The 15386-nt window shown below is 36.8% G+C and overlaps 1 protein-coding gene across 1 annotated transcript in view; it reads right to left on the bottom strand.

The window, feature by feature from the left end:
* Nucleotides 1–15386, bottom strand: part of LOC136031349 (another transcription unit protein-like) — a 58666-nt gene that overhangs the window by 26167 nt on the left and 17113 nt on the right. The window contains exons 3-5 of the mRNA XM_065710843.1: nt 13076–13487; nt 4013–4106; nt 2184–2481 (exon numbers count right to left, since the gene is read on the bottom strand). Coding sequence (XP_065566915.1) covers nt 2184–2481; nt 4013–4106; nt 13076–13487 — 804 coding nt within the window. The remainder of the gene's footprint in view (nt 1–2183; nt 2482–4012; nt 4107–13075; nt 13488–15386) is intronic.

Below are 15386 nucleotides of genomic sequence, written 5' to 3'. Positions count from 1 at the left end.
TTCATTGGCCAATGAATTTTACTACAGATCATTCATCTTAGGTCTTTCGATCAGAATAAAAATAAGAAAAAAAGGAAAAAAACAGATTAAAGGCAACAGAAGACATTGGATTTAGGTTCTCCTGTGCCTGGAGGAACACAAGGCAGCAACAGTAAATCGTCAGCTTGATCTCTCCCAAGCCTTCAGCCAAAATTTCTCTAGCAAAGCAAAGGCCTTGCCAATGTTGCCTACTTTTCAAAGAATCGTCCCAGTGTCATTTTAGACTTCCTCGACTTCCGGAGCCTAACATGTAGTAACCTTCCGTCATCCACCCGTACAATATATCCCCAGTACATCCAGCCACGTCTTCGAATGATTTCAAAGATGGGAGTACGGGTAGTAATACGGTGAAATTCGTCATTGGTTAACTTTTCCGTCTAGTGCATATTCCATATCAACCTTAAACATACCCTTGAAGCTTCTTCTCCTGTTGCGCACTGATACCCCAGGTTTCATCACCATAGGCATGGATAGACAGAACGTCGTTGCCGTATATCCTAATCTTCAGCTTCTGGAAAAATTTCCTATTCCTACAGACATTTCTGAGGTAACTAAAGGCAGAACCGACCAGCTTTATTAGACATAAAATTTCTCGTTCGCAATTAGAATCTTGGAAAACGATGCTGGCAAGATATTTAAACTCCACCACGTTTTTAATTTTTTCACCATAGACCAGAAGTCCTTTCCCAATATCGAGAATCACCGCCTTTGACAATAACACTGACTACAGTCCAATGGCATTGACAACACACTCAAATTCGTTTATATTCTGTTGTATGTCTTCTGGATAATGAGTGAGAAGAGCAATACCATCAGCAAAGTCACATTAGTTAATTCTCCCCTTGGGTTAAGCTGAATCCCACCATTGAATTTGCATCTACAGAGAATGAAGTCTATGGAAGGACTAGGCACCGTCTAACCGTCTTTGGCTAAAACAGAAACTGTAAAACGGCAATTAAAAACCGTTATCAGTAAAAATACTAAAATAATAAAACTGAAACTAGCATATTTATACAAAACAAAATAAATAATTTTTTGGGTCAGTCACAAAATAACGAACTTGCGGATTACTCACTAGATTATTTTCAGAGAGAGTTCACTGACAAAGTTAATTCAAAGTCTTGATGTGAATTTCCTTCTTTAATCTTTCCCAAAAGTAAAACAAATTTTCAATGAAGGTGGCAAAGCCTTCCGTATCTTTTAATTTCAAACGAAATGTTGAGTTTAAAGGTGTTTCCTCGGTTGATGGCTTACTTGGTCGCTGTACATATGGTAGAAATATCTGGACTTTTGTACCTGTTTTTCACTGTCAAAATAAACGGACTTATCCCCATTTGGACGTTTATTTGTTCGCCATAGAAGGGCAGTGTGGTCTAAGAAAATGATACCTAATTTAAGGTGTTACGTCGAGAACCTTTTACGAGTTTGCCTAAAGGAGCGTCACCCCTCAAGGAAATTATAGACTAGTAAACGACACAGCGTTTTGCACTAGGTTCTGATTGCCGTATAAATCCTTTTTTTTTTTTGGTGGGCTTTCTTTAGAATGAAAGACCTCTACCCAGTTAAGTTATCTACTACGGATTACATCCTCACAGCAGTATAATGTTTGTAGGCACGAATACACAATGAATTGGAGGTAATAGGCTTAAGATGGCTTGAGCAGGATTTCTGCTCTTGTTGATACTAAAAGTAACCCGAAGATAATCGATCACCCTGCTTTAATCTATAATCGAAACAGAAAATACAGACTAGACAGAGCTCCATAACATAAACTTTGCTAATTTCCTTCATGGTGCAGACAGAATTAGTTCTGCGAATTTACCGCAGGATACAAATGGAAGAAGCCACTTCAAGTGTAGAGAAAAATATAAGAAGATTCCAAGTTTTCCAGCTACAAAGCCGGTAAAAAAGGGTACCAGATAGATATTTAGCAAATGCTTCACAAGCTTACAGAATTGATTTTAGCAGAAGCTGCAGAACTACAAAATGTGTTTGATGTTTCAAGTACTAAAACTAAGGAATAGAGAGAAAAGAGCGAGAGGAAGCGCGACAGAGAACAAGAAAGTGAGAGAGTGAGTTAAAGAGAAAGAGATATAATTTTTATCTGTTCCAATGAGGATTAAAACCACAAGAATAACACCCACCTCGACCTCAATCCTAATTTCAGGAGGTGGTTCAACTTCGCCCTCTTCCTGAATAGGAGTCTTTCTTTCAGAAGGGCTTCTACTTCTACTTCTGCTCCTACTTCTACTCCTGCTCCTTCTACTTTCTTCTTCACTTTTTCTTCCTTCCCCCTCACTTTCTGCCTTCTTGCCTTCTTCTCCTTCTGATGAGCTTAGATCGCTTTCATCGCCAAATAGGTTGGTTGCATCAACTGGTCTTTCTTTTTCTTTTTCAGAATCTTCTTCGTTTTCACTTGTGACAGCTCTCTTTGTCCTTTTCCTAGAAAAATAAACGTCAATTCATTCATACAAGTTACAATTAATTAAGGCTCAAAGTTTAATTTCTAAAGGAGGATTCTAAGAACCAGACACTATGTCAACTCGCACTGCATGTGCAGACTACGTAATTTATAAATTGAGATGGTAAAGTATGTGACACGATTAAAAACACATCAAATTCAAGAACTTGTTTTTAGCCCAAGCTACCTGGTTAGCTTGGATGACCAAAAATGGCGCTACGTGGGACACGTTATCCGTATGGCGGAAAATAGACTCCCCAGAACGGTACTCAAGTAGCAACCAGAGGGAACTCGACGAAGAGGAAAGACAAAAAATACACTTCGACGTACATACCAGCGGGACCTGAAGTTTATCAATTCGACAGTGCAGCCCAATGAGAAGACTTCTGGACAGCAGCACATATGAGGGATGATTGGCGGCCCTTTCTGGATGAACTGGGTGCCTCTGGCGGCACAGGAGCAACTAAGGACTAAGGATCTGGTTAGCTCAATACTCTTGAGAGGAATATCATAAGAATCAATTCAGCAGAAAAGATCCTACCATAAAGCTGAATATAGATATTGCTCCAAAATCTTTGATGGATTGAGGAAAGAGAAATTCCTTTAAAAAACAAAGGATAAAGATATAGTTTATAGAAATTCTAGTTCAAGTTAGCAGTATGCTGAAAACTAAACGTAAAAGTTGGAAGAGAACATGGCAAATTTTTTTTTTGTTATGACTTATCGGCAGGTAGATGTGTCTTTTTATGGTCTTTCTAAATATACTAATCATTTCCTTCATAATTTTTTTTTTTTTTAGCTTTCAAAGGGACCTTTACGGTAACACGTTGTTCCTTATTAGAAATGGTTATCAGAAATTCTGAAAACTACCTTAAAATAATCATAAATACTTACTAATCTCATTCCTACAAGAGAATTGCTTCCTTTACCCCCCCCCCTCCTCCCAACCCCCTGACAGATAAATATACAGTTCACTTTAGCATAGTCGAACTATTTATTTTTTCAATAGCGCGAATCTTTTCTTCAACGTTTTTTTTTTATTTTAGGGCAAAGTCTAATCAATCGATGGAAAGAAAAGAGTCGCAATGTCATAAGAAATAGCGTAAAAGTTTATATTAAGCTGTATATTCATCAATCGGTGGGACGGGGAGAGTGGGGGTTAAGTGAAGCGATGCAATTTTATTATTAAGATAAGTATTTATGTTAGTTTTTAAGTAGTTTTCAGAATTTTTTGTAACGATTTTCTACAGCCAAATAATAAGGAACAAGGTGTCACATCCTTTAAGAGCTCAACTTCAAATTAATGCAAAAAAAAATTATCAAAGAATAGTGAACTTTCTCTTATTACATGGACTTGCTTCATTATAAGGCAGCTAACTAAGGATGAGTGCAGCATACAATATGATGCTGCATGATTCAGCTACATAAGAGCTTTGTTCAAAGAAATTTTCCCATTCCCAAATTTCTATAGCAAATATATAAGACACATGACAACTATAGAAAATGACCTACTTTATTTCATCTTCACTTCCTTCACTTTCAGATTCCGACAACACTTTCCTTGCTCGGCTTCGCTGAACTGGACTTTCACTCCCGCTTCTATTACCTAAAACATAAAATTATACTAAAAGCCGATCGCCAGTATTTCACAGAGAATATATTGACCAATAATAATAATAGCAAAATAATGCTACTACTGACAACTTATGACAGTAAGAGGTGCCCCAAAGACAAGACAGTTGCGCAGATTCCTCCTCCATGCCATCATGCTCAGTATTTCATGTCTAACTCCACCTCTGAAGCTCCTCCTTCTTATGACTCCTTCTCATCCAATCGGAAGACTTGTCGCAAACCTTTCATTCTTTATTCATAAAACGCGACATAATCATCGCAAACCTTTCTTTCGTAATAGCCCTAGACGATAGAATCAAAGGAAATTTCGACAAAACTTATTATTTGTTATAATAGAATATAACATGTACTCAGAAGAATATAATAAAATATAAGATAAACAAATCGATATGATAAAATATTCGATCATTCAAGTCTTAAAATAACTCCTCCGGAAAAAAGTCAAATATATATTACCCAGCTTTTTGTAGGGCCCATGTTTCAGAGCAATATCGTTGTATTTTAAATATTTAGTTTTTTTTAAAGCTTTCCAGTTATCTGTGTTATTTTAGTGATTTATTTTCATTTTTCTTCCATGTTTTGAAACATTAAAGCACATTGTTCAAAATGCATATATTTATCAATAAAATGCAAATGACAAAATGCAATTCGGTGATTCATTCAACTTCATACTGTGTAACTTAAATTTCGGGTAATATCCCGATACCCCCCCCCCAAAAAAATCATTATTTTCATACAATTGTTTTTTATGATTATTTTAACACACATAGTTTTATTGTGCGTCTGTCCACGATTCCCTCCTTTAAAATCCACGCATCCCTGTATGCATAATTTGCTTCACTCACCTCTTTCTCATGACAGCTGTCCATTAACACGATCAATAGTATTCTAATCCTAGTTTTACATCGTGTATCCCCAACTTACCAAATATTTTTTTCAATTAGAAAATAATACCATACACCATCGCTTTTCTACTTTTTACACCTTCACTCCATCCACTGTCTTTAACCAAAAAATCGAATTTTTCAGTGAAGGTGAAATGGTGACAGTAAATTTAACCTTTCAGTTCGCATTCAGCAGTCAATGGATAAACTTGTCTGACTGCTTTTGCCCGGATACAACGGTTGCTATGCCATGTTGTAGACTTATGTGAATAATAGCGTGATAATTGCTTAAATTAATTGTTACAATATAATCTTGCATATAAAGGAGTGAGTTCTACGTTCGAGCTAGTTCCTGAGGAATCCTGATGTGGTGTTAGCCGTGCCCTTTTAACGGTTTATGCAAATTGCACGCTGTAAACTAGCGTGGGTAAAAAATAAGTTTTTGTAAAGGTAGGTGACATATTATTTTGGTAAAGTCAGGATGGGAAAGAAAGCCAGACCCAAACGCAACCGGACAGAAGCTGAGCTATCGGATCCGGTTATGAATTCTACTAGTAATTCGGATACGAGTGTTAATGCGGACTGCCAGAAAACGAATGCAGAGAATATCATTAAAATTTTGGAAATGGTCCAATCTATAAATGTGAACATGGAAACCCTAAAGCAGAGTGTATTTGAAATTCAGAACGATTTGGGTACAGTTAAAAGTCGTGTTATGGTGCTTGAAAATAAAAGTAATGCAACGGACAATGAAATTGCAACAGTGAAGTCGGAATTTCTAACTCTACAAAGTATTGTAAAAGCCCAGTCACAGCTGATTAAGAAATGCAATGAGGAAATGAATGTGGTTGTGTCCCAGTCTCTTGTTGATGAAAATCGGGACAAGTTGCATAATTTGTTGTTTTGGGGCCTTAATGATGTACCCTTGAATGAGGCTGCATCTCGGGTTTCTGAGGTGATTGTAGCTGGTTTGTCACTCCCACCTGACAAGTTGCCACCATTCACTGTGGTTCACTGTTCCAAGAATTTTGTTAAAATTAGGGTGGACAGTGTCCAGGCACGTTTTTTGATTCTAAGTAATGCGAAAAAATTAAAAGGGAAAGAGTTCGGTGTTTATAAGTCTGTTTTTATTAGTGATGATGTCTCACCGCGTGTGCGGGTTTTGCGGAAAGAATTACTTGGGTTACGTAAGCGTTTGGCGGATAAAGGTGTGGAAAGCTGGGTACCTCCTACCCTACCACCCAGCATCTCTGTTAAAAAGGACAACCGTGTTATTAAAGTGCCTTGGTACAATGCTAAGAGTTTGTTGGATTCTTAATTTTTTTTAATTTTTCTTTTTTGCAGTTGTTAGAATTAGTGAGTGTTTACTTGTTATTGAAAAGAATAATTAAAAAAATAATAACAAAATTTAATAAAAAAAATAAAACTTACTATTTTGTCGCAATAATTATGGTTGTGTGATTGTAGGAATTAGTAGCCGTTGTATTTGGTAACTTGTACATGGATTCGTTACGGGTTAACGAAATACGGCCTGTTTCTTTTTGTGTTTGTTTTTTTCTAAGATGGAAAGTGTCATTCTTTTGTTGTTTCTTATATTCTATTTTGTTCTTGTTTAGTTGTTTTTCTTTTCTTTTTTGTTTTGTTGTGGACATGAGGCCAAATTACTTTGTTGTAAAACTGTATAAATATGGTTGATGATGATTGTGGCACCCCGGGCAACAGCCGTCTTAAAATTTTGGAAGCTTCATTTGTGGATTTTGGTAGTATGTTTACGGAGCAGCTCCACCGGAATTATGATATTGGGAATGCTGGTCAATATGTTTCTTGTAATTCAAAGTACTTATTTAAGGATGGTTTGAGGTCCGTGAATGGTGGTGGTGATTCTGAAGATCTCAGAGTTTTCCATCTTAACTGCCAGGGTTTGAACTCATCTTTTAATTTTATAAGCGAGATATGTGAACTTTCCATTTTTCAGGTTATTGGTCTCACAGAAACATGGCTAAATGAGCATAACTCTGCTCTCTTGGATATTCCAGGGTATACATTTTATCATAGAAATCGTCAATTTCGTCAACATGGAGGTATTGGAGCTTATATACGGAGCGATATCGAGGTTTTGGTAAGAAGTGATCTAGTGCTGTTTCACGAGATGTTATTTGAGCCACTTATCCTTCAGCTCAGGCTTAAGCCAAAAGATGTTTATGTTGTTGTACTATATAGACCACCATCTGGGTCTATACCGGCCTTTTTTGATATTTTGGAAGAACAGTTGGATAAACTACCTACTGGTTCGCACCCATTCTTCATGCTTGGGGACTTTAATATTGACCTTAATGATATGAATTCGAATACTCCTATAGATTTTCTACAGCTTTGCCACAGCTATGTCATATAGTTTATTTCCCACTATCAATATTTGTACGCGTGTTACCACTTTAACGGCAAAGCTACTTGATAATATTCTTTCTAATTCTAAATTTTCAGATCCTGGGGTTATTGTTACTGATGTTTCTGACCATTTTGGGATTTCGGCAAGTTTTAAAGTTTGTTTTCCGAGGCTGCAAGGTTCTAGACTGAAAATGAGTATGTTACCTGTGCTCAACCAGGGTAACTTAGAAAAGTTTAAACAAGAGATTTCTAATGTTGATTGGAATAATAAAGTTGAAAATCTAGATGATATAAATATAAGTTTTCAAAGATTTTATGATACATTGATCTCTATTTTGAGTAAAACTTGTGTAGTGAATCGGACAAGGTCAAGGAAAAAGATGCCCAAAAAGCCGTGGGTGTCACCTAGTCTTCTGCGGTGCATAAATAAGAAAGACCAGTTATATAGGGATTCAATAAGGAATGAAAATGATCCAGTTTGCACAAGAATTTATAAAAATTATAGAAATGCTCTTAATAAGCTTTTGAGAAACGCGAAGAAAAAATAATTTGAGCGTAAATTTAAAGATGCTAGTGGTAACCCAGCTAAAACTTGGAAAATTATTAAAAGTGTTATATCTTCAACAGATCCGATTCTGCCTGACGAAGTTACTACAAGTGATGGGTTAAAATCGAATGAGCCTGCTGTAATCTGTAATGCCCTTTCGGAACATTTTGCAACTGTTGGGGCTCGATTTTCTCGTGCTACAGTAGCTTCTGATAATGATCCTCCGCTTGAGACTTTTATGGGTACTTCTGTCGATGTATCAATGTATCTGAGACCTGTCACTCATGATGAAGTTCGTAAAATTATCTTTGAGATGAAAAGTTCTTCGGCTGGGAGTGATTCCATTAACCTTCTTGTTTTAAAAGCCGTGTTTCCAAGCATTTCACATATATTAACGTCCCTTATTAATGCTTGCTTTAAGCAAGGGAAGTTCCCCAATTGTCTTAAAATTGCAAGAATAACTCCTGTGTTTAAGGATGGTAATAAGAATGATCTGGGGAATTATAGACCAATTTCATTATTACCTGTTGTTTCACGGGTTTTAGAAAAATGTATTAATATTAGAATTTATGAGCATTTGGAGCGTCATAAACTTCTACATACCAATCAATTTGGTTTCAGGAAGGGCAGAACAACAGAAATGGCGATTTCATTTATTACTACTATAATTAATGATGCTCTTGATAAAAAGCTTAGGGTAGCTGGTGTTTTTTTGGACTTAATTAAGGCGTTTGACACTGTTGACCATCGAATATTATTAAAAAAAATGTGAATTTTATGGATTAAGGGGTGCTACATTGAGTTTGCTGTGGAGTTACCTTCAAAATAGACAGCAGTATGTCAATTTACAAGGATTTTTGTCTAGTAAAAATGTTGTTAATTGGGAGCGTCCGACTCTGTTTTTAATTTTTATTAATGATCTACCGCATGTTGTGAAAGCTCTGCCCAGAATTGACGACTTTGTTGACAATGGTACGAGTAAGACCCAGCTTACTATGCCCTTATTTGCTGATGATAGAACCTTGGTGTGTGTTGCCCCTACAGAAGAACTGCTCATGTCAACGATAAATGCAGCAATGAGCAGGATATGTGCATGGCTTAAAATAAACCACCTTGACCTGAATATAGATAAGTCAAATTTTGTTATTTTCTCTCGATCTCCGAATTTTTACCCTTGGTTTACGGAAATAATTTCGGAGCGGGGAATTATTAAACGAATAAGATTCACCAAATACCTCGGAGTCAATGTTGATGAAACCCTATCATTTAAAGATCATGTGAAGTCAGTTTCGAAAATATTGTCACGTAACTTAGGTATGATGCGCAAATTAAAACATATTTTCCCCCCAAATGTTCTACGATTGTTATATTTTTCCCTGATTCACCCGTACATTTTGCATTGCTCGTCGATTTGGCTTGGTACTTTCCCTTCGATAGTTCATCCTATCCGTGTGATCCAGAATAATGCTGTCCGAGTTTTTTGTGGTGTTGGGAATCAGGAGTCTTTGAGGTCTATGTATAGTGATTTAAATATAATGCCTGCAGCTGGATTACGTGATTTTTATACGTTGATTTTTATATATAGGTATTACAGAGGTAGCCTTCCCGATTGTTTTACAGGAATATTTTGTGAGAGGTCTGATGTTCACCACCACAATACTCGGATACGAGGTAATACTGAGGTTCCTCGATTAGTTTCAAGTAGGTCTTCTTTTTCACTTATTTACAGAGCTTCAAAACTTTGGAATAAACTGAGTATAGATATCAAGGAAATAGGTAGCCTTGACCAGTTTAAGTCTGATTTACGTGTGGAGTTGCTCGGTAGGTATGCTTTTGAAACTGATTAACTAATATAAATTTACATAGCTTATTCATTTGTAATATTTATGTATTTTTTTTTTTTTTTTGCTGTTGTCTTGGGGTCACGCAAGGGAGTGTATTGTTTATGTTTTTTTGTTTTTTGTTGATCTCGGTATATGGTCTCATTCTCCATAACTTCTTATTCTCCATGTTGTCTCTTTTTTTTCTTTGAATTTAGCACAGCCTCGCAAGCTTCGCTTATGTTGTGCTATTGATTAAGAAATGTTTTTTTTCTAATAAAATTGTTCTACTACTACTACTTAAATATAAGCGTTGCGCATTGAAAAGTATTTAGTTATCAATTTAGAATATTAAGAACCTATTTTACGCTAAAAAATGATGTTAAAAGACATAACACCCTAGAACGAAATGCATAATATTTAAAAGGCTACCTCTTCACTCAAATGGTTTTCCAGGAAGTACAGTATTGAGGCCACACTACGTAAATTTTTATCTACTGGTCTAGAAAAATTATAATTTGGCGGATAATTTTTTCTGAAATGTCCCGGGCTATAAATAGGGCACTATAGCCTACTGACAAATTATTGATTTAGCAAGCCAGTACTATTGATCCTAGGAACAAAACTGTTAGGATATAGAATAAAATATTCCAAGTAAACTAAATACATGATTAATTTTTGCCGAGATTTTGTGAAATCTAAACATTCTCATAATTATGATTTTTATTTTCTCATTAAATTAAAAGTGATTCAATTAGATATTTTCTTCTTTAAAAATTGATTATCAATTTTGACTACAAATTTGAAATGTTCATTTGACAATGCTTTGGGTTTAAGGAGAGACGGTTTAATTCTTGGGATAGAATTAGAGAAAATTCTTTGGAATAGATTATGGGTATGTGTCCTCGTAGGCTCAATAAATGCAGCATGTTATAACTGGTAACTTTTGAAGCTTTAAAGTTCTATCTCGTTAGGCCTGAAGAAAAGAAAAGTGCCTCTTTTAGTTCAATGAATTAGATAATTTTTGACTACGTAAAATCTGGCCATGAACGAGTTTTAACGAAAGAATACCTAGCCATTTTTTGCCTCCTAAAGCTTGCTTTCGTCCACTTTTAATCTATTTCTGCTCTTAAGTTTAAATGTTTACAGTTTTTGAGGGAAGTATTAAACAGAATCTTTTTGACAAGGCTCAATTTTTGCAATTAATTATACGACCTTTTTCTTTAAAACTAACAAGAGCTAAGAGCTCATATGGCACTTGTGACGAGGCGAGAAGAACTAAGAGCCAAGCGATCATATGGTACGAGCTCTAACAAGATTCTATGAATCAATAGATTGATTTAAAAAGGAAAAAAAGAGGCTTAATGCCGGTCAGGATTAAAATAAGAGCTCTGAGTCACGATGTCCTTCTAATCATCAAAATTCATTAAGATCCGATCACCCACTCGTTAGTTATAAATACCTAAGTTTTTCCAATTTTCCTCTCCCTTTAGCCCCAGATGGTCGAATATGAGAAAACGACTTTATCAAGTCAAATTGTGCAGCTCCCTGACACGCCTACCAATTTTAATCGTCCTAGCACCTCAAGAAGCACCAAACTCGCCAAATCACTGAACCCCTCCCCCCAACTCCCCCAAAGAGAGCGAATCCAGTACGATTCTGTCAATCACGTATCAAGGACATTTGTTTATTCTATCCACCAAGCTTCATCCCGATTCCTCCACTCCAAGTGTTTTTCCAAGATTTCCCCCTCCAACTCCCCCCCCCCCAATGTCAAAAGATTTGGTTGGGATTTGAAATAAGAGCTCTGAGACATGAATTCCTTCTAAAAATCAAATTTCATTAAGATCCGATCATCTATTCGTAAGATAAAAATACCCCAATTTACACGTTTTCCAAGAATTCCGGTTTCCCCCTCCAACTCCCCCCAATGTCACAGGATCTGGTAGGAATTTAAAATTAGAACCTTAAAGCACAAGATCCTTCTAAATATCAAATCTCATTAAGATCTGGCCACTCTTTCGTAAGTTACAAATACCTCAATTTTCAAAATTACCCCCCCCCATTCTACCAAAGAAAGCAGATCCGGTCCGGTTATGTCAGTCACGTATCTTAGACAGGTTTCTATTCTTCCCATCCAGTCCTGATCTCACCGCTTTAAGTATTTTCTAAGATTTTCGGTCCCCCCAACTGCCCCCCCCCCAATTATGCTTGACCCGGTTGAGATTTAAAATAAGAGATCTGAGTTACGAGGTCCTTCTAAATATGAAGTTTCATGAAGATCCGATCACTCCTTCGTAAGTTAAAAATACGTCATTTTTTCTTATTTTTCAGAATTAACCCCCCCCCCCAAAAAAAAAGAGCGGATCCGTTCCAAGCGTTTTCCAAGTTTTAGGTTTCCCCCTCCCAACTCCCCGCCCCCGTCACCAGATCCGGTCGGGATTTAAAATAAGAGCTCTAAGACATGATATCCTTCTAAACATCAAATTTCATTGAGATCTGATCACCCGTTCATAAGTTAAAAATACCTCATTTTTTTCTAATTTTTCAGAAATAACCCCCCCAAAACTACCCCAAAGAGAGAGGATCTGTTCCGTTTATGTCAATCATGTATCTAGGACTTGTGTTTATTTTTCCCACCAAGTTCCATCCCGATCCCTCCACTCTAAGTGTTTTCCAAGTTTTAGGTTTCCCTCTCCCAACTCCCCCCCCAATGTCACCAGATCCGGTCGGGATTTAAAATAAGAGCTTTGAGACACGATATCTTTCTAAATATCAAATTTCATTGAGATCCGATCACCCGTTCGTAAGTTAAAAATACCTCATTTTTCTAATTTTTCAGAATTACCCCCCCCCCCCAACTACCCCAAAGAGAGCGGATCCGTTCCGGTTATGTCGGTCAAGTATCTAGGACTTGTGCTTAATATTCCCACCAAGTTTTATCCCGATCCCTCCACTCTAAGTTTTTCCAAGTTTTAGGTTTCCCCCTCCCAACTCCCCCGCCCCCCAACGTCACCAGATCTGGTTGGGATTTAAAATAAGAGCTCTAAGACACCATATCCTTCTAAATATCATATTTCATTGAGATCCGATCACCCGTTCGTAAGCTTACGAACGGGTAAGCTAAGCTCACGTTCACATCGTCCTAGCTTACCTGGAAATGCCTAAAGTAGCAAAACCGGGACCGACAGACAGACCGACAGAATTGGCGATTGCTATATGTCACTTGGTTAATACCAAGTGCCATAAAAATTGACCTGGAAGCAAGATTGTGCTCGTAAATTTATTTGAGGATGAGACAAACCTGGAGAAGGCGATCTTGACCTAATTTTGCTTCTAACAGATGCAGGTGATCTAGATTTGCTTTTCTCTCTATTTTCACTTTCTCTTTCTGGACTCCCGTTTCTGGAGGACGAGGGACTTTCGCCTCTTTCTATTGGAGAGGCACTTCTACTTTTTGGGGTGCCACTTCTACTTCTTGGGGTGCCGCTTCTACTTTTTGGGGTGCCGCTTCTACTTTTTGGGGTGCCACTTCTACTTCTTGGAGTTCCACTTCTACTTCTTGGGGTGACACTTCTACTTTTGGGGGTGCCACTTCTACTTTTTGGGGTTCCACTTCTTATTGAAGCAGGACTGCCAACACTTTCTCTTGACCCACTTCTGCTCCTTTGACCCCTATCTCGAGAGGAGCTACGACTACTCGTTCGAGAATCAGGCTATAAGAGAAACAAAATATCAATGTTTCATTTTTCTCTTAGACAAATAAAAATGGGTATTAAACATGGACGTCTACAAGTGGAGTACGTAAAAGGAAATCTTTTCGTTACAAGACGTCTTTGAAAGCTCCCTTTCAAAAACTGAAAAACATTGGCATAAAAATGCAACTTGTTCATGTTTTTCAATATACGACACGTGATACACTTTAGCCCAAGATGTCGATTTTTTACTGTATCCATATACAGGGTACAAACAGAACGTAAGATCTGAGATTTTTGCAATGTTGAGGCAACGAGAACACAAACCAAGCTCATTTTAGCCTTTCTAAGAGAAAAAAGAGGGAGGATACAGTTTATAATAATGTGTAAATCACAAGCTTCTCACAGGCCAAGTAATTTCTCTGTACAGCCAACATTTCACGGCTCTAAACTTTGATTTAATTTTCATGCAGACCGCATAGCCCAATGCTGCACTGGCATAAGCATAAAGCACATCCGAATGGTTTCTCAATAAGTCACGACCCAGTTCTCATTCGTCAACGAAAATTTCAAGAATGAAATTATAGCCTAAACTACGGTCAATGAAAATACCTTCGATTTCCTACTTTCAGCTCTTCGGAAAAGTGACTAACCATCAACTAAGACAATTATTAAACTACACGTTTATTAGGACGTGATTTCAAAATTCTCCACCTTCTCCATAATCTTAAGGCTTGAAAAACTCCCTGAAAACAGATCTGTAACTGGTTTAGAATCCAGATCAGGTCCTGGAAACCACTTTGCCAAAACCCACAGTCCAAGAGAATCGCAGTCTAAGCCAATGCTCAATGGTGATTTCCCCAAAGGTCAAAACAACAAGTAGTTCCTTTGGCTAAAAAGACTGGATTTTAAAACATATACACCAGCAAAATTTTTAAGCAAAATTTTTAAAGTGGTAGCTGTTTTGACTGTTCTAAAAAGTCTATTCTTAGGCCAAAATCATTTAGATCGGCTAATCAATCTACAAAAAGGCATGTGCCCGTTGCTACAGATTACTTTGTCTTTTTTATGTCAGAATTTTGTCTCTCGGGATAAATTTTCTCATAACTGTCGGAGCAATGTAGTAACAAAAGAGAACGCCCTTTTTAAATTAAGAAAGAAAAAACCTGTAATCCTCCAGCAATACGAAGTATCTCAAAGCACTACTGACTGTACGAAGGTCCTAAAATTGTTGATTCACATGCCCTTTGTCTAATAAAAACCCACCTTGTTCAATACGAAAGCGGGCATTCAGTTTAACTGGATCAAAGAACAATTTGGGTCATAATTCCTCCACCTCCCTAGCAATCATTTCAAATCCTCTTCACCACAACATATTGCAAAATGGGTGTTTTGCTAGTCGTTTTATGCTTCCCAATTTTTTTTTAACACTGAAGGCATCAACCTTGAATAACCAAATAAACTAGTGACGCTCTGAAATGAAGTGAAATTTAAATTCAATTACTATCACTAGAATGCAAGGAAAAAACTTCCATGTTATAAAAATCGGGATTTTTTCCCCACTCTTTAAACTAAGACCTAAAATCCATATTCTTAGCAAGAAATGTGGGGAACTCCTACCCCATGTTAACAATCATTTACACCCTTATGAAACTTCAGCCCCATCTTTAGCTCTGTTGGTTAAATATTTGACACAAGCATCAAAAGTAAATCTCTGATAAATTATTCTTATCATTCCCCTAATTGGAAAAATATAGAAAAAAATATTTTACTGAAAAACTACATTTCAGTGTTGATTTTGTTGTGTTTAAATAGCAAATATCGACTTAATATATCGCACTTTTCGTGTAAAACAGATTTAAGTTTGTGATAGAAATACTTACGACCAAATCACTCACTTAGTAAATTTTCAAGTTGTTT

This window comes from Artemia franciscana, chromosome 9 (genome assembly GCF_032884065.1).
Source record: "Artemia franciscana chromosome 9, ASM3288406v1, whole genome shotgun sequence".
Taxonomy (NCBI): domain Eukaryota; kingdom Metazoa; phylum Arthropoda; class Branchiopoda; order Anostraca; family Artemiidae; genus Artemia; species Artemia franciscana.
The sequence above is the reverse complement of the archived record's forward strand: the minus strand, read 5'-3'. Positions and strand labels throughout refer to the sequence as shown.